The sequence below is a fragment of the Cupressus sempervirens genome, chromosome 5, assembly GCF_028749045.1.
Source record: "Cupressus sempervirens isolate cs-2001-9-10 chromosome 5, ASM2874904v1, whole genome shotgun sequence".
NCBI lineage: Eukaryota > Viridiplantae > Streptophyta > Pinopsida > Cupressales > Cupressaceae > Cupressus > Cupressus sempervirens.
In genome coordinates, this window is record NC_143122.1 from 938,729,447 (window position 1) to 938,750,465 (window position 21,019).

A 21,019-nucleotide genomic window follows, 5' to 3' on the forward strand; every position below is an offset into this window, starting at 1 on the left:
ACCTGTTATTGATTTTGAAATCGTGAACTCTGAATTTGGAAATTCTGTGGGAAATTGGTTCATGAAACTTGCCTGCTCGATAATTTAATTTTCAGCTATGTTGATCATTTTGATAATTAAAATCGAGTGGTTCTTTTGCATTAAAGTTTGTTTCATATTGATGAGATAAAATAAGTTGTTTCAACACCTCCAGCAGATTACATTCTTGGAAAGTTATTCTGTTGAATTTATTTGGTTAAAACTTTCAATGCAATAAAGGTAGCTGCAACTGTTTCAATTGAAGAAATTTTAAGCAGAGAATTCCTAAGTTCTTCGAATAGGAATTCATTTGTTAGTTTACATTCTTTTCTCTGTTTTGATATATGAACATTCATGGTAAAAACTGTTCACTAACACTTTTCATGGTACCAAGACGGATATTTTTGGCAAACTTTTTTATAATAAAATTCACGGATTACTTAGCTAGAAAATTTAAGAAGTTTTCTTGACAGATCATGGGTTTTATCTACGCAACACGGTTTATCAATTACCGTAATTTTAAATTGTGGGTTTCTGATCAAGAATCAAGGTTTTTGGTTGGGATCAGAGATTTTTTACCAGCAAAATTTTTTGAATGGCTTTTAATAAAAATCATAAAAGATATTTCTGAAAATCATGTCTTCATCTCCTGATCATCACATTGTGACTGCAACATTGGTTTTCTCGACCTGCCCACGACATGATGATCACTTGATATTCAAAGAGTAATCACAAAGGAGACGGAGGCTCCTTAAATAAGGAAGTACAAAGCTGATGTTTCTAGAAGAAACAATCATTAACTGAGGCATACAAATATACTAAACTGACTAGATACATTAAGTGACCAGATACATGCCGTGATACATAGAATAACAAGATACAATGACTTAAATGACCATTATGAGGTAAATAATGCAAAATTATTCTAATAGTCGCAAGGGCTGTGCGACCTGTTTTTCATGCCTATGGTTTTGTGTGATTTGCTGCCTGCATCAAATGTTCTCAAGCCGTGTGAAAAATTTTCAGTCTGCCTTACTTTTGAGATTATTTACTGCAAAAGAGGTTTTTTTTTGTCATGCTGTGCAATTTTCCATGACTGAACGTACATGCAATTTTTGCTGATTCTGAGCATCAGGAGCCTACACAATTCAAGCGTAAGCATTTTTCTGTGCTTTCTCTTCATTTACCATAATATCATGGATTTCAAATTTGCTGCAAGCCAAGCTGCAATACATTTTATGCTTTAAAGTCATGCATAGGTTTTTGGGCTGCATTTCTCAATCATACCTAGGACAGCTTTTCAAAGATGCAATTTTTGAAATTTATTTGTTTTTTTATCAGACCTGGGTTTACATCAGTAAGTCTTCCTTAAAAAAATTTGGGTGTCAAGTTCTGAATTTTTTTTTTAAAAGGTTTTGTGTGAGTATGACTGCAGGTTCCCCAAGATTGCCAAGGGTTTCAGACCTAGAGTTTGAAAGTTGCAGATTTGAGAAGGTGTTTCTTAGCGTATTTTTTGTGCTTCTGGATAGCAGGCAGAATGACTTCATTATGCATTCATGGCCAAACAACCAGCAGATCATCTCAAGTCGGCTTCCAATGCAAGGATGGTATATTGATTCCAATGCAACTCAGCTTCTTCTGAAGAAGAGAGGTCAGTTCACAAAGTATAAGGCTTGCTCCAATTCAGTAATCTTCAGTGGTGGTGAAAGAGCATAGTTTGCAGTCTCAGACTCAGAGAATTGTCACCAAGCCCAAAATTCCCAACCCAGGGAAAACTCAATGAAAATGCGGTAACTTAGAAAGAACTAAAAATTAAAATCTCTCAAAGAAACTTTATTTTTGTAAAACCCCCTTACAAAATGTATTAAATTAAAAATTGGCATCCTGAAAATGAAAATGCGTCTTTTTATAGCAAAAACAGCATGTGAAAAACACATTCTAACAAGTGTTTTATCTGCATGAAAAAATTTACCCATGGTTTTTGGTGTCTATAAAAATACGAGACTTAAACTTGTGAGTACTCACCCAGCAAAAATAAATAAAGTACTAAGCAACTTGGGAGCAAACTATGGTGATACGTATACAATTGTCAGCAAGGGCTAATTTGAGATAACATCTGCAAGAATAAATTTTGTTTTTCTCAATATATGCTTTTGTTCTAGGCATGGAGCTCAATTTGCTCTCAATGAGTCAGTTTAGGTGAAATTGTCACCAAGTTAGACGTCATCTTCAGTGCACTAAGTGTCGTACTATAGACATGGAGTTCAAAAAAGACATCATGATTAGCATCAAAGATCATGGGTTGTATGGGCTTGTTATAGCTGATAGAATGACCATTTAGGGAGAGTATTTAAGTACTGTTGTTATATTTAGCTTCTATTGATCATGTAAGTCATTTGGTTAAGATTTTTGTGAGTTTAGTTCTTGATCATTTCTGCTATGGAGAAATCTTTTGTAACCTCTTATTTCAGGAGTATTCCTTTCCTTCGTGATCAACCAATTATCATTTCAACTTTGACCTACATTTTGAAATGAGGCTTCGTATCCTCTAGACTATTGGGCATAAAGCACTTGCCAAAAATGGGTAACTATCACCCTAATGCTCTATCCAAGGAGTGAATCTAGGACGGGTAGCTCACCCATTGCTTAATTTGCTTAAGCATCATTATTGTATGTAGTAGCGTGTCTAGTTTTCTTTGAAAGGAGATAACTAATTATTCATACTTATGCTCATGAAAATATATGTTCTTCTCCCCACTGCTTTTAGAAGTCGATCTCCTTGCTAATTTTATGAGGAATAATATTAAGGTAATTTTGTTATATTTTGCTTATAATTGTCTTTTAATTTCTTTACTTAGTTTTCAGTATCTTTCTATTCTATCTTCAATTCTCAATCGTTTCCGTTACAAAAAGATCTCGTATAATCTCTTATTTAAGGAGTATCCCATGCCTTTGATTAAATGTATTATCTCAATCATTTCATGGTATCAAAGCAAAGCTTTTTTTTTGGCAAAAAAAATAATAATAAAATTCATCGTCTTTTTCCTAGAATCTCTAAGACTTTTTTTATCAACTTTTTCAAAGCAAAAATAGTGGGGACTTTTGGTAGATATTTATATAATAAAATTTCTGGTTTTTCCCTGAAAATTTCATGCAAAAATCTCATAAGTTTTTTAAGTGTGAATTTTTTAACAAAAATTGTGGGTTTTCCTGATGGAGATTGAGAGTTTTTTAGCAGAAAAATTTTTGCATGATTTTTTGACAAAAGTGGTGAAAGTTATTTGTGCAAGTCACAGATTTTCTTTAGAATTGTGGCTGTTCTTGAAGATTGTGAAAAAGGTTTCAGGCGCTGTTTGTTTTTGACGGTTTCATCTAAAAAATAATGCTTTCAGTTCGTCTTGCAAGGGTTTTCTAAGTTTCTACTGCTTATTTTTATTGAAAGCAGTGGAGGGTTTTTGACATGGTCTTTTATCAAAAATTTAACAAAATCGTGGATATTCAAAGTTTTTCACAATATTTGCCAACAAAGTTTTAGCGTTATTTCCAATACTTTTATCAATAAAATCAAGGATATTTGAAATCCTTATATTTGTCTTGCTTTTCATGTCTTTGGATAGTGATAGGTACAGTCTCATTACACAACATCATGTTGGAAGGCAGCCAATGCATGACCACCATTTGCACGTCTTAGGATCTTGCATTTGATGTAAAGTGTTCATCTATTTATACTCTGCCACAAATTTGTGGAATTTCAGGACAAACTTCATCTTCTGTTAAAGATAAGATAGCTGCAACAGAGTTCCTTCATTCCTACGATTATCTGCTTCAAGTTTCTCAGAAATCTATATTTGTGAATATGGATGGTGTCAATTCTTGTTCTATGTTTTGATATGGAGTTGCAAAGATGTTCTGGTTCTTTTAATGGTTCTCTCTGAGAAGAGGTTCTCCATTCTTCAGTTCTGGTTGTCTTTGTATGTCACTTCTTAATCTTGTGTTTGTGCAATGCCTCTATTCAGCTGTTCTGTTTATAATCAAGCTTTCCTCTATGTCTGGTGCCAGAGACATTTCTTTATATTTATTTGCATACTTCATATTACCAAGTAAGCACGATGTGGCATCAAAGGTGTGCTGAGGTGTCTCATACTTGGCGTGGTCCTTGTTGGATGCAAACTATTGTTATGGTAAATCAATGTTGTTGTAGTTGTATTAAACAAAGGAGATGAAAGCTCCTTACATAGATTTACAAAGACGATGTTTCTTTGAAACAATCGTCGAATATTCAGGGGTTCAAAATAGTTCGATCAAATCAGCTGACAAATTTGTATTAAACAAATGTGTTTGGCTTGCTTAAATTTTTCTCTCAGCTGGCTGCTTTGTCTGGCACATGAACGGGGAAGAGGGTTTATGCCAAAGCGTGAACAAGAAAGAGGGTGGTTTTCACGGCAATCTACTTGCTAAATGGTTTTCCTCCCCAATGCGCCATTGACAATGATTACTCATTCTTAAGTTCCGTCTAATTTTTTGTCATCTTCATTGGACTTCTATGTATATTTTTTGCAGGTTCTCGACAATCTTCAGCAGCAATGAACAAGCGCTCATTGCCCCGGCCGACATTTCCAAAAATTTCATTTCACTTCATGTTTTGGTGGTTTATAATAATGTGGTTTATATTGTTATTATTATGTATGTAATTTTTATTTCTTTATCGATACTAAAATATATTTTTATTAGAATAACATATGTTTATCATATATTTTGATTATGTATTTTATTAGTAAAATATTAATATTTTGTATGTTTAGCTATTATTATTAATTAATTTATTATAATTACTTGTATATATATATATATATATATATATATAAGGTGAATTTTCTGTCAAACTTATTTGAATTTTTTGGACCTCGCCAAACTTCATCTGAACTTCATGATTGTCGAGTTCGAACTTGAACCTTGTAACTTAGCTGAACATTATATGATTTTGGCAAATGAAAAAATTCAATATAATTTTTTTTCCATTGCACCAAGAATCAAATTTAATTGATTGCTATGTTACTAACCATATTGGTCATTCTATTTTAGATTATGCCTTCAAAATATATAGTGCAGGTGCTATTGTGTAAATCGTGCAATACTTCAACAAAAAGCCTATCTTCGATTGTTTCTTCAAGTCAAAAGGTTGGAATATGATTGTAGCTCTTGAAGAATCAATATGATCTTGAAGATTTATTGAATAATGTCAACTAAGTTCTTGTAAGCTTACCATATTACAATATGATAATTGAAGATATTAAACTCTTTCCATAGAATCTCATTTCTAAAGAGAGTAAAGTGCAATGAAGATGATCATCACCAAACTAAAGTGAAAGTATTCCATCATAAAAGATCTCTCCAAATATAGTCAAGCGAAAGATGACGTATAATAAAAATAGATTATAATATCAAGCCATCACATTTCAAAACCTCTGTGCAGTTATTGACTCTAAGGTGTTGCCATTCATGGGGAATGTACACAATACCACCTAGTAGGCGTAAATCCAAGAGATAAGACCTAATAGGCATAAGATCTTTAAGGCATTATATGCTCCAAATTCAGGTTAATGCTTGGCCTTAGGTGAAGCCATTTAGGGGGAGTATGCATGACAATGACAATACCTAGAGCCTAAATCCTAAGCAGCAAATGTAAGACCTTTAGGCATCAAGACATACAAAAAAAATTGTGAAGTTCTTCTATTTGTTAATCTTCCACTTGTACAAGCATTGTATAAGGTCTTGCACATTCTATTAAGACCTATGGCTCTTTATTAATCTTCCACATGTACAGGCATTGTATAAGGTCTTGCACATTCTATTAAGACCTATGGGCAATATGTACTTACTATTGAATCTGGGGAGAGGCTGATTTGAAGAGACTACAGCTCAAATATAATTTTTCATAATACTTCGTCGCATCATATTTAAAACACGAGGATAAAAAATAATGACAAGATGACTTTCACGTACCTCAGGATGTATGTTCTTTATGTTGCCATATATTTGTATCCCTAGTTATCACTGTCAAAGAAGACCTATCTTACTGGGGTACTTCATCTTTTCTTTTATGAAAACTGACATGTGTTGCCCTCTATTAAGTTGGTGTAAGAATATAATGTCATCAGGGGTCATACCCTTAATAACATTTAAATATTGTTCTAATATAAGGTTATAAAACATTATATATTATATGCTTTATTAAGCAAATCAGTTGAAATAATTATAATCTAATAACTATTTCAAATAACTTTGACTCCATTGTTAAATATCAAAACATCAATTTATCAAGTTTTATAACAAATTATAATGATTAGCATCATAAGATCCTGATTCTATGAATATATAGACACCCAAACATACCTGACACCATTACAATATGTCATACTGGTGTACCATTTCTGTGATTCCAAAGCAGCAACATAGGTGTAATGGTTAAATAGTAGCAACGTTGATCTAGCCAACAGGGTTCAAACCTTTGATTGGCCAATAAGATCATAGGCTAATTCATCATTCGCACAAGTCAAAATTTTCACATTGAAAGGGACTTTGCACTCCAAACCCATCCTGGACAGATGTGCTTCCAGGCTTTGTTGCCCGACTAAGTCTAATAAGCTCACAGGTATAAAATAATCATGTTAATGCAGTACATTCATGTCAGGGATGATTTCCCCCATTTGTGGCTTCGCCTAGCTTGGGCCAAGCAAACAATTCTCAAGATATTGATCAAAAAACAAAAACGTGGCACACTCATGAGCTTATAGATCCTAATTTCTCCAAGCACACAATCGAGACATTACAAATCCAATAGGATAGAACAGTTACAGGTCTTAAGGATTTGCAGGAGCATTACCATAGTATGGCTTTATTATCGCGTGCTGTCTTTTCATGTCAATGTTTTCATTATTACATTGAATTGTACAGATGTTGCATCTACCATATAAGAAGAACAATGGCAGCCATTATTTTATGTCTTGGGATGCTAAACTATTGAAGCCAGTGGAGTTGAGCACAAAAGAAATCGTCAAAATAATGAAACACAAAGTGTGGCATACAAATTCCCTAAATAGAGGACAAAACTTTTCCCTTTGAAGTGTGAGCTTCTGCAAGACCAAAAGCTCCTCTCACAAAAGAGGCGTGATCCATACTATATCTCAAGCGTAAAGCACAAAAAAGAAACACTTCAGCAACAGAGACAGTCAAAAAAAGGTATGCAATTGCAAGATTCAACCAGCACCCACAATTTTGACCTGACTAATGCACATATAAAATTTATATTGTCAAGGCAACCTTTTCACTTCCCATTCTGGGAGAATCCTTCTAGGCCAGGATGAGGATGCTCAAAATTATGTACAAGATTGGAAGGAAAATTTACAGGGAATAGATTCAAAATGGTATTTAAAGTTAGAGATTTGAGAGTTGTGCATGTAACCAAATGAAGCAAGGAACAGATTGCATCCAGATTCTTAGCAACTTGCTGTATTTTTTTTGTATAGCTTTCTCTCCTTCTGACCATCATTTAATTTAAATTTGGATAGTTCAAAGCTTCAACTTCTGATTCTTAATTTCCACAAATATGCAGTTAAAAAATTACAGACCAACAAAACAATGATTATGATGAACCAATCAAGCCAAACTGATTTGCAGCACCTATCAAAAGGTTATTATCTAGATAAAAAGATTGACTCTTCAATTGTTAAGCCTTTTGACCAGAACTCTCCCATCTTTGCTAGATTACATTACTGTTTTCTAAAACAACTCTTTTAAATCTTTTTGCATCTTAGAAGTTTCCATCGTACCCCAAGCTTCCTAAGTATTACATATATCCAAGCGTGAGAACAGCAAAAACACTTGCAGAAATGTGTTTTCATTCATCTCATCATCAGAACTGTTCTAATAACCAATATTACAAAATCCAGTTTGGTCCAGATTTTCTATTTCAAGAAGTTTTGCCTGATATCTTTCAGTAGAGTTTTCATTGAAATTAAAAATATTTACTAATATATATTATAAAACAATAGAACAAGTCAACTTTTTCATGCATCACCACCACCATTAGAAGAACAAGTGAAATAGGAACAAGATAATGATATTACTTGATATTTTGATGTTATTTTTTTTTAAATGTCTCTTCATCATTTCTTCACATTTAGATTTTCTTGATTTCAAAATTCTGCCCACACACTTTTTTAATCTTTTGTTTAGCCAATAAGGCTATTACTTGGGCAGATGCTGCCTGGGAAACCATCATGTCCACACAGCATAATGGTCCATATCAGAAATGTTCAGATCAGAAAAGTTTTGTCTGTGAAAGAGAACCCAAACCAAAGAAACTGTATAACATAAGGTTTGCCACTATATTGGATATGGTCTTCCATGTGATGACAACGACTAATGTCAATTTTTGTTTGGATGTAAACATTTCTACAAACTGTAATTTATAATGTCTGCGAGTCTACTTGCTGTCACCACAAAAAGATGTGATGTTTTCTGCATATGCCTTTTTCAGACCTAACAGAATAATCCAAAATATTGCTACATCGGTGTTTAAAATTCTGCAAGACCAACTACTTTAATATTCATTTCCTTTTACCAGGTTAAAGGAACATTTTGAAATTTTATATTCACGACAATAGATTAGGATGTGAGTCTTTTTAATATGTCATTTTTATTGCTATATTTGAACTTAAGTGTGAGCTGTGCAGAAACGAGTACACACAAAGATGTGAAGAGATAAAACAAATTGTTATACTATAATTTATTTTAAATATCAAAAATGAGTATTTTAATTATGTAGCTATAGGAAAGCAGGTATTCACTTTGACTATAGCTTAGAATTGAGTGCTTACTACTGAAATGTATTCACTGAAATTTCAATTATATTATTTTCAAATTTAGAGTTTGAAACATTTATTGAACTAATAAATTTATCTTTCAACTACTACAAAAAATAACTCTAATTGTACCATGGTTTTAGATTTTTTTTCAAGTCTTCTAATTAATTAAAATGGATTTTTGAAAAGCAAGAGCCTATAGCACAATGGTAAATTGCAAGCCTCTTACGTGGGAGGTCATGGGTTCAAGTCTACTAGAGCTTAACACATGATAATAATCAATCTCAACAAATAATAATAACAAATAATCTAGGCTTCAGCCCATTACCTATCAAAAAGAAAAAGAAAAAAAGGATATTTGAAATATTTATTTTACAATATAGTAGTAGTATTTTCAAAGTTTAGTATGACTCTTATCCTTATTTTGGAAAGAAATTTTATATATATATAAAATTGTATTAATGTTAATGATGCATATATATGAGTTGAGTAAGTGCAATGATAAAAACATATGTGATAATGCAAAGTATACCGGTTGGAAAGTGTCAACAAAGTTAGTATAAAATTAGTATATAGATATCACAAAATATTTAAACATAAAAAAAATATATTAGAAATTATTAATTCATACTAATTAAAGTTTTCAAGTGGAAAAAAACATTCTCAAAATATTAATATATGTGCTAATAATTCTACAAATATTTATTTTATGTTAATACTTGCAATATTTGAGGCAACAGCCTATAACACAACAGCAATTTGTGAGCCTCTCATCTTCGAGGTCTTGGGTTCAAGTTTACTCAAGCTTAATACATCATAATAATTATTTATCACAACAAATAATAAATAATCTAGGTTCGGCCCATTAGCTATCAAAAAAATGCAATATCTGAACTGTCTTCATGTTTCTAAATTTTTTATAAATAATAAACAAACTTGCCCTAGGAACCAGAATATTAGCATACTATTGTATTGAAATACAGAGAGAGAGAGAGAGAGAGAGAGAGAGAGAGAGAGAGAGAGGCGGGAGGAGAAGGGGAGGAAGAAGCAGGAGAAGGAGAAGGAGCTGAAGCAGGAGTGGGAGGAGGAGGAGGATACAAAGAAGAAGGAGAAACAAGAGGAGAAGAAGAAGAAGAAACATAAGACGAGGAGGAGGGGCGAGAAGGAGAAGGAAAAGCAAAGGACGAGGAGGAGTTGATGAGGAAGCTCAAGAAGGAGGAGAAAAAAAAAAAAGAGGAGGAGGAGTGCGAGATGAGGAAGAAGTAGAAGGAGAAGGAGAAGTAGAAGGAGGAGGAGGAGGAGCAAAAGAGCAGGAGCAGAGGAAAAAGGAGGGTGAGGAGGAGGAAGAGGACAACCAATAGATGAGGAGATAAAGAAACATTGAGAAGAAAACATTAAGGAGAAGTAGAAAGGAAAAGACAAAAATAAAGTAGGAGCAAAAGAAAAAGTAAAAGAAGATGAATTAGATCTCAAAGAACAAGGTATACCTTCAATCGACGTAACCATTACCCCTCTATTAGGCGCAAGTGCTAGTTTTAAACATATTTTTATTGGTGAAATTTACTATTCCATGCCATTTCCCATTTAATTTTAGGCCAAATTGAGAAAATATCTTGTTACATGTACATATCAACAAAGGGAAAATTTTGTGTGAATTTGGGCTCATTACCTCAACTATCAACCATCCGTATAAACATTGTTAGTCATACGATCGCTACAAATGTATTAGCACTTACGGTATGTGTTTTCCAAAGCCGACAAGCCCTTGTATTTATATTTAGAATAAGCCAAGAAGAAATATGTTCCTTTATGGGACATGTCTATTTGTTTTTAGATAAATAATATAATAATAAATTTCAATTATAATTATATATACATATATATAATTTTCATGAATCATTAATATGTTAATTCTCTCAAATAATAATGCTTAGACATATATAAATTTGTATCCCATATATAACAATATATATATATATAGATATATATATATATATATATATATAGAGAGAGAGAGAGAGAGAGAGAGAGAGATGCCTATAAGTGTGTGTGTGTGTGTATAATGTCTCATAGGTTTATTTGACTGAAGCTACCAAACATCGACAGTCCCTCTTAGCTAAGGAGGATAAACACAAGATATAATATTACCTCAATGTAAAAGCAGAAACAGCAAGTTTTAAGGATATCTTTGATCAAAAGATATCCACCATTTAAACATCATCTCATGATATCAAGAATAATGGTCTCTTGAATGTCAAGTCACGTGACATTCACCAAGTGCTCGAAAATGTTCATAAGACATGTACACACATAACCTCAATGATACTTACCATTGGAACAGCCATGGTCTATGTAAGGAACTTAATCCACCATGCAAGTAATCATTTACTGTGATATGCTTAAACACCATAAGGTGCCCATCACAATAGAAGCTCGTGGTTTGTTTAAGGAACTTAATCCGCCATGCCAATTATCATCTATCATGATCTACTTAGACACCATAACATGTCCATCATAATAGAAAGTCATGGTCTATTTAATTAACTTAAGCCACCATGCATGTTATCATCTATCATGATCTGCCTACACATAACAAGAAACCATAAGATGCCCATCATAATAGAAGGTCATGGTCTATTTAACTAAATTAATCCACAATAGAAGGCCATGGCTTGTTTAAGGAACTTAATCCAGCATACAAGTTATCATCCATCGTGGTCTACTTAGACATAATAAGATGTCCATCACAATAGAAGGCCATGGTTTATTTAAGGAACATTATCCACCATGCAAGTTATCATCTATCATGCTCTACTTAGACATCCTAAGATGTCCATCATAATAGATAATTATGTTATTGAAAGATCAACACCTTCCAATATCTTGATAATCATTCAAAAGTTGTCACTTCCTCATGATATAAATAGGAGGTAGGCCCATCAAAATCATGCAATCACACAAATGGATTTTCAGACTCCTCCTAAATATCAATCTTCTGAGCTCATCATCCAATGATGCTTATGATGGAGTGTCAAACTCCCTCTGACTCTAATATCAATCCTTCTTTTCCAGCAAGAACGTCCTCGAAAAACATCAAGGCAAATAGTTTATTATAGTATAGGTAGGAATGACATAAGAGATTAACTACAAGAAGTAAAAGATAGTTCTCAAGATATACTAATCGGAAGCTACTTATCTCACTTAAAATCCTTTAGATACTACGCTCCTTTTCATAAGGCACTTGGATTACTCATACTTTAGCTTCTCATAGAGACTTTTATTTCAACTACTTTATTTGAATATAATTATCTTCACAAAAATCATATTTTCATTCTTCTATTCTTCCATTTCATACCCTTTTTATTTAATATATATTTAACTCATTATGATCATACCTTTTTGTATTAATACTCCCTTTACTTTATTCGGTGGTCGAAATGGATCCATGTGTGTGTTAGTCTTGCCTTTCTCTTATAATTATCAAGGCATTCGATTCCACATCTCCTTTTGCATTTTATTAAACTTGCTTCTAAAGTTTCCTTCACTCTTTAATATTTTAAGCTTCTACCTCTATTTTCCTTCTCTGCATTAATGGAGTGGTGGGTCTTTGCTGCGTCATCATGTAAGTGGGTTTAGGCAATGTCCTTTGTATATTAGTCTACTTATTTGGACTAGATATTGCAAGACGAAAACAATACTCAGGTTGATCACTTTTGAATCCTAATTAACCAAGGAGGGATGAATAGCGACGATTTGGAGCAACATACATTCATCTTGAATTCACACTTAACCCTAAATCTACTTCAACAAATCTTTGTTGCTTGGACCTATGTAAATGACTCCCCCAGACTTCTTTGAGCAATCAAGATCTGAATATTTACTATGCTTTGACTTGTACAACTTCTTCATAGCCAATTCTTGCTCCTTATGAAATTTGCAATTCTTTTGTTCAATGATCCACCGTTTATGTTTGCTTTATGAATCGCACATGAAGTCTTTCTCGATAGCCCATGATCCACCACATTTAACATAATCAAGTTTTCTTCAAGTTCTGCAATGATGTGAAAGCTAGTTAAGATGAGATATCTTTGTTGAAGACACAGTGTTATTTCCACATTAATATGGACAATTGTATTGCAGATTTTGCATATCAATCCAATCAAATTAGATTCTACATGGACTCTTCCCAACATGGTCTCTTCCAACAAATCATGTGTTTAAGCTATCCAACGTAAAAGACAATCTACAAGGGAAAGAGATGTGACAAAGTAGATTCTCTTTCACTTATTGATCGCAGCTCTCAGATAGTCTAATGAAGAATAGTTTTGAAACCTTACAGGTCTCTTAGAAGGGCCTAATTTGATACCATGTCAATTTTACAATTGTTGCAAATGTATTAGCACTACCTATAGAGTATAAGTTTCCCCAAGGCAAGAACCTCTTGTATTTCTATTAAGAATAAGCCAAAAAGAGTGAAGGCACATGTCTATTCGTTCCTAGATGTTTAATATATAATAAATTTTAATTATAGCTATATATGTATTATATAGATATATGATTTCCATGAATCATTATTATATTAATTTCTCTCACATAATCATACTTGTATATAAATTTATATCTTATATATAATAAATATGTGTATATATAATTATATTATATCTCATATAATATATATATATATATATATATATATACACACACACACACACACACACACACACACACACACACACACACAATAGTATTGTCTCATAAGTTTATCCTATTGAAGCTACCAAACATCAACAAACATGAACTCTTGAATATTTCGACACACAATGACATACATCTTATCCACACACTTATTTGTACACCTAGGTAGCCAAATACACACATTATACACCTACTTATGGTTGTTACCACTTAGGGTCATTTTCATACTCCCATGGTTGACACCATTGTCATGAACTTGGCCCCTGCCTTTCTAAAATTCGTTTTCAAGCTTTTGCTAATTAATCCCTAATATTTCCCATACACGTTTTATAGACATTCATTAAAATTCATTTTAAATAATCTGGAGTCCACAAGTCCTTCCCCTAGAGCATCAAAGGAGAAATCAATAGTGAAACATTTAGATTTGGTGCATTGGAAGGAGAACAAATAGGCATACATCATTCAAGGGCCCTTACCTATTGTCTTTAGTCTTTTAAAATATTTCTAGGGGTTGACATATGAAAACACATTCACTTGCAACATAGAAACATCTCTTCCTAGGTATTTATGAATATCAGTAATTCGCCAACATCAAATAAGAGCATAGGAGATGAAGGTCAAACAATTGAACAAGAGATTACAGGTACACACCATGCATTGCATACCTGACCCAAACCTACATATTTGATCTCGGATAGAGCACATATTCAATACAACATCCAAGGCACTTAACTGAAAGTCAGTTTGCACTCAAGCCAGAGACAATCAAGTTTCAATATCTTCATTGGGCAACCTTCATTACTTTGTCATTAAGCTAAATTGCACCAATCTTCTTCACATTTACGCACTTATAATTATAAGATTTTTTATTTCAAGCTATCGTTACTAATCTAGGCTAATATGTGTTTAATTGATTACCTTTACTTATATTATTAGCCTAGGTTAAATCTAACAAAAGTTTAATTTCCTTTACAGTATTATATGTTCTATATATAATTCAAAACAGGTTCTTCTAAACCTTTTACAAAATTTCCTAATTTCCACATATTTTTGACCTCTTGAAGAAATCGCAAATTTAGAACTTAGAAAATGCTACTACTCAAAGTATATTTTACTTGTTTAAAATGTGTTTCACATTGACCTCCAAAATGACACAGATTGGCATAAATTGTATATAGTTTCCATGATCTCTTTGTGTTCATTTCATCATCGCAATTCTCCTAGTGCAAGCTTTGTTTGCTTATATAGACAATGAACTGCATCACAATGTTTTCCAATTTTCATCCATAAAATTAGAAATCTGGTATACGTAAAGCACAAAATAACATTTAAATTTAACCTTCAAAGCAGCTATGTGAATAAGCATAATTCCTTTTCCTTTTAAGGACTTTGTTTTTCTCTATGCACACTAAATCTCCTTCTAAACTATTCAATTGTGAGGCCACTTTAATTGGTCGATGTTGTGAATGGAATGGAGAGAAGCAAGGTTGCATGGGGACGGGGGTACTTGGGTACTTAGGCTATGGGTACATCTATTTTTCAAAATAGGGAATGGTATACTTGACTACGTCAATTTTTTTTAATATAATTTAATATTTATAGAAAAGAAAATATGAGTCAAGACAATGGCATTTCAAAACAAGAACAAAGATAAAGTTTGCATATGTAATGTATTGTTTCAGTTTCGGATTTGCGAGATGTTTGTAATTATAATATATGCTAAATGTTTAGATGCATAACAGAGCATGCAGACTTTAAAAATTAACAAGAAGATCATAAATCATATGACAATGACATATTGCAATTGATAGAGTTTATTGTTAATCAGTATTGTATCAAAGTTCTAAATTTGATTAGGAAGAAGCTGATACACAAACAAAAATATTAGGGGCAGATGAGTTATGACATGATTATTTAGAAATAAATTAGATAATAGTTCGATATCGAAAGATTCTTGTATATCAAATGTAATATAATTTCATTGGATGGGTGAAATTAGAGTTGTCCTAAAACTATGACTAATTAGAAGAAAATATTTATAAGGTATGCATGTTCTAATATATGTAATAGTACTTGGGTAAAGTGTACCCAGTACGTGGGTGCACATCCCAAGGGTGTGGTGTATCAAAGTTTCAAACTAGTTACGTATTGGATTAAGCTTGGTAAACAACAAGCTGATACACCAATCAAAAAACAGAAATAAAAATCCTTAGCTATGATGCTCTCCACTGAGTACCCAGTACTTGGGTACATGGGTACGCATCCCAGGGGTGTGGGTACACGTACCCATGCAACATAGGAGAGCGGTATATTAACACTAGTCTACTTATCCATAACAGCAAGGGCAGATTTCAGTGATCTTGTTTTTGCATCAGACTTCAGTGGCAGTGGAGTCAATCAGAACCTGCATTTAATAATTGATTACTCTCACACAGCCAACCAAGCCATTTGTGTTGTCTATCAGACTATCCACAACTCAGTAGTCTGTCATGGCTGCTGAAACAGAACTCATGTATCTGTAGTCTTTTCCATGGGTACAAACCCATGTATGAAGATCAAAATTTATATTTTTTGAAATGATTAAGATTTGTATAAAGTTCGCTTTAATATTATTAATTATTGTTAATATTTTCAATAGGTTTTACTGCATTGAAGTATGACAATTAATTTTGATAACATCTTATTTAATTTTAATTATCAGGTTTTCATTATATTTCAATATAAGTTGTTCTTGAAATAAAATACAAATAATAGCCAGACATATTTATAAATTGTCTTTCTCAAATGTTATCAGTTCACAAACTTGTTTCAAATTTTTCTTTGGTGAACACCAACACAAACCCAATTCACAATTAATTTTGATAACATCTTATTTAATTTTAATTATCAGGTTTTCATTATATTTCAATATAAGTTGTTCTTGAAATAAAATACAAATAATAGCCAGACATATTTATAAATTGTCTTTCTCAAATGTTATCAGTTCACAAACTTGTTTCAAATTTTTCTTTGGTGAACACCAACACAAACCCAATTCTTGTGATATAGGCAATGATTATAAGGAGATCCAGCATAATAGAATGGGTGAACAGAACTGTAGTTGTGTCAATCTGTGTGTTTGGTCGCATTATCATAATTCCACTAACAGAAAAAATACATCCTCTTGTTTGAATGATGGTTATAACAGGTTTCAAAATTTGTTTAGATTTTTTATGATGACACTGATGAATTTCCAGCATAATGCAAACGCTCTTACAACATGTACGATGTTGGCAATCTCTTCATGTCCATCTCAATGTCAAATTAGTCCTACGTCAAAACTCTATCTACTTGTTTTAATGATGATTCTAACGGACCTACAGACTCTATCTGCCTGTTTCTACAATAATAATTGGTTTCTAGCATAACAAAACCGGGCAAATACGGCACGCAGAGTGGTGACGCCTAAACTCTTATCTGCCCACTTGGTTGGGTAATGTTAATAATTAGCACACTCGTGAAAGGGAAACTGTTCGGAGATGGTCATGTTATGTCTCGAAGCTGTTATGTGCTTACTTAGCTGCTGATTTTCATGGGTGTCAACCACAATTCAAACAGGTGTCCAGGATTTTAAAACTACGAAAATCTCTGCGTTTATAATGTATTGTCACAATTGACCTCATCATGATTATATCATGTGTAGCCTATTGTCAAGATGACTCCAATTCTACACAAATATCACTAAATTCCATCCAAAATAGCAAACGAAATCCCAATCACAGCGTATGAGCTTTGCTTTCACTTACCTGGGATCGCAATTGACCGCATCCCCGCCACGGTTTTTGACGGAGGCTGCAGCGTCAGCCAAAGCATTGGCCAAAGCGACTGCCGCATCCGAAGCAACATTCTCGGCCGGGACGCTTCCACCAGCACCACTGACTTTAAACCCTAATCTAGACCTAAATTCATTAGCCAAAACTCCCAAGGGCCACCTCTGGCTGCCACAGCTCCCTGCGGTGCAATTATAACACATCCAATCCTCCAGAGCCGAAGCCTGCTTCGGTCTTAACTTCACACATGCCACATGAAACCACTGCTCACACCCATCGCACACAATGCCATTATTGCTCTGAATAATCTTACGGCAGAGACCACAACAAAGCACCTGACCTCCAGTCCCCGGTTCCTCCGCCGCATTCCCGGAAATCGACGGTAAAACACCATGGTATCTCTTTACCAAGTTCGTCGGGTCCATAGCAACGTAATGCGTACCGCCGCCGGCACCTTCCCTCGGCTCAGTGTTGAGATCAATGGTTAACATGGGGTTTCTGATCTCCATTTCTGTATACCCTAAAAAGAAAAATATTTACTAGGGTTTCATATTTATTCCAAATTATCCACCATCAAAAGAATTTTTCATTGCAGAACACTGGCCGTTTCAAGGTTTAAGCTTTGCACTGTCCCAACTGCTGCCGCTACGGCTGCTGTGTTCAATCGTAGCTTCGGGGTTTGTATTTTTTTCTTTTTGGTTTTGTGGGGATCGAGCCTGGGACTGTCACAGAGAAGAATCGACGACCCAGAAGCTCTGAGAAAAGATCCGACGTTTAAGCAGTGATCCTCGTAGTGCGGACCGACGAACGGAATGAAAAAGAAGAGGGAAAAAAATTAAAGCCAAATGTTTGTCCTCCGGCACGAAGGAAATTGTGCTTCGTCGAGGATTTGTTTTTGCGTATTAAAGTGGGGCACTTTTATCAAATTGTTTTTTTAGGGAAAAACCTTAAATGGCGAGCGTGGGAAAGCTTAATATTAAATTCACCGCCTACAAACTCCATGCGAACACGGCAACTGGCTTTTTTATATCTATAATTAAGAAATGAAAGGGTTTCCATCATGCATGGTATACTCTTTAGGAGTTGTAATTTATTTTTATTTAAAATAATAATAAACGAAATTAAATGGTATGATTATGCAATAAATCTAAAATTATTTATCGTTAGTGACTAAATTATGCAATAATCCTAAATCTTAAAGTAATAGTGTGTTTTTTTTAATTGAATACACATAATATTTGTCATTATGCAATAAGAAGTTTGGGGACTATTGTATCCCAATGGATTGTTGTACCCCAATGGAGAAACACAGTACAAAGACAAGGACGATAAGAAGTAAAGCAACTCCTTATTCTTACTTCAACAAGAATAGTCACATTTGTAGAATGTATCAATTAAGACTACATTTTTCTAATTCACATAATTTCTTTTTTCTTACATATTTGTGCAGCACCCAGGACTTGGATGAAGAAATATGAGGTGGGAGAGGTATGTGAAAGCGTGAGAAGAGAGAAGTACCTACATTGATGGAAAATCAAGAAAGTTCAAGAATTGTTGCATAGAATAAAAGCTAAATGATTGTAGAAATAAGAGGAAGAGTGTGGTGGTAACTAAAATGCATAATATTTGGCAATTCCAATATATAAGATTAGTAACAGCATTATCAAGCCAAAATTTTATATATCAGGAGGTAGATTACATGTCATTCCATCGAAGGAGTTGAATTGAGAATTCATTGTTGTATGTGAATGTGAATTAAGAATTCATTTTTGGAGAGAGCACGGTCTGAAATCCATTGTCATAGTAAGCTACATAGTTTGACCATTCCTAATATCAAATAAAATAGTGCATCATTTCTAGAAAGGCATCCATAGGCTCGAGGATAATATTTTCTCAGTTTCCACATGGTATTTCTCTATTACTAGTCAAGTGTCCATAAACCCAATAGAATCACCTGCATTAGCTAATTTTCTCAACCTTTTCTTTTTAAGTTAGTTGTCTTGTAGAAATGTAGACATTGAAGTCATTTATAGGTTGGAAACTATTATTTTGTCAAGGAATGATCTTTTTATTTTTCACTTAGTATGATTTTGTAGATCAGCGACACACTAACTCATAAGAATTTCTTGTACATTTCTCTGGAGATGTAATGAATGATGCCCATTCAATTTAATGTAACACATAATTGTTAAAGTAAAAGATTATTAATTTAATTTATTAAATTACCTTTACTCTCTTCTTAAGATTTCCCTTTATGCAATTGCATTTCCATTTAATAATTAATTAGTAATTACTAAATATCATTTACCTCTTAGGGTTTCCCTTTTATGTTTTTGATCTCCTTCATAAGGATTGATCGATTGTAAATTCATTCATTCTGTTTTGCATAAGAAAATGTAATCTACTTGTTTATTGAGCAAACCCTTCTCTCTCTACCTTTCTTACTTCCTTGTAACAGGTTATTTGCATGCAAGATATCCAAGGATCTATGAATTTGTTCATCATCAAATTCTGTATGGTATCAGAGCCTTGCCTATGGCTACATGTTCTTGTTTGAAGAAAAACAAGAATGAGGGTTTGACATAATAGATCTGGCATTTTTCGAGTATTTTTTGTGAAAATAGGGTGGTCTCTATTTTTTGGAGCACTTTGAGGAAAAATAGACCTCACAGCTGGATTCAGAAGGCGTCAAAACCTTCATTTTCATATAAAATTTGTCAATCTTGGACAACGTCAACTAGGGAGGAAAAAAATTACATACTAGGGTCATACAGCCTCTCGCACACATTTCAATGCAATTTTTTGCAAAAAAACTTAAAATGTTTTTTTTAATGCATGCAATTTTTAAAATACCACACCACTACAGAAGGTGGAGCGGTCACCACTTCGCCACAAAAATGCAGCCTACACACCATTGTCCTCACGCCCGCGCCCGGCCTCCGCTCGCTATGCCTCCTATTTGTTGCCTCTGCTCGGCCACAATTGCAACCCTGCCTTCGTCCATGTCTCCACTAGCACACGCCACTTTTGCCAGTGTCTCTACCTAAGCGCCACCATTGGGCCACTCTGTCCAACCCACGGTCATGTGGGGGCCTGAGGGCCAAGATTTTAGCCCTTTAGCAAATTGTTTGGGGTTTTAATTTTTTTAACCATTCTAGAGGCCTTGTTAGTTTTTTGGTTATAACTTGAGCATACGGGGGTCTTTTTTCAATCCAAAAGAAGTGTTGGAAAGTTGATTTAGAGACAAAGACAGTGATATATATAGATATTTATTTATTTATTTTTGTTGATTTTTTCTAGTTTGGTACCTATTTTTGTGCTCGAAGTCTAATAATGTCTTCAATCTTTCGGGGGGTGTAACTTGCTCGTTATAGCTCCATTTTTCGATCTATAAAAGCGTTCAAAAGCTCTTCTCAAGCCCTATCCAAATTCTCTACTATTTTCATTAGTATTTCTCAAAGGTACATATGATTCTTAAATTGAAGCCTTTTTTCTCTCTTCTTGTTATGTATTTCTTCTAGCAATTGGGATTCTGTTTTTTGTATTGTGGGGGTGTTTTGTATTATTGTTTATGTTATTTACGTCAATAAACCAAAACTTTACTAAAAAACAATTCAACACCTTATAAAATAA

At 33.6% G+C, this 21,019-nt stretch overlaps 1 protein-coding gene across 1 annotated transcript in view; it reads right to left on the reverse strand.

Moving 5' to 3' along the window:
• MBD9 (methyl-CPG-binding domain 9) overlaps positions 1-18,277 on the reverse strand; it is a 99,679-nt gene extending 81,402 nt beyond the window's left edge. The window contains exon 1 of the mRNA XM_089833003.1: positions 17,363-18,277. Coding sequence (XP_089689129.1) covers positions 17,363-17,895 — 533 coding nt within the window. The 5' untranslated portion in view covers positions 17,896-18,277. The remainder of the gene's footprint in view (positions 1-17,362) is intronic.
• Between the last annotated feature and the right edge of the window lie 2,742 nt (positions 18,278-21,019).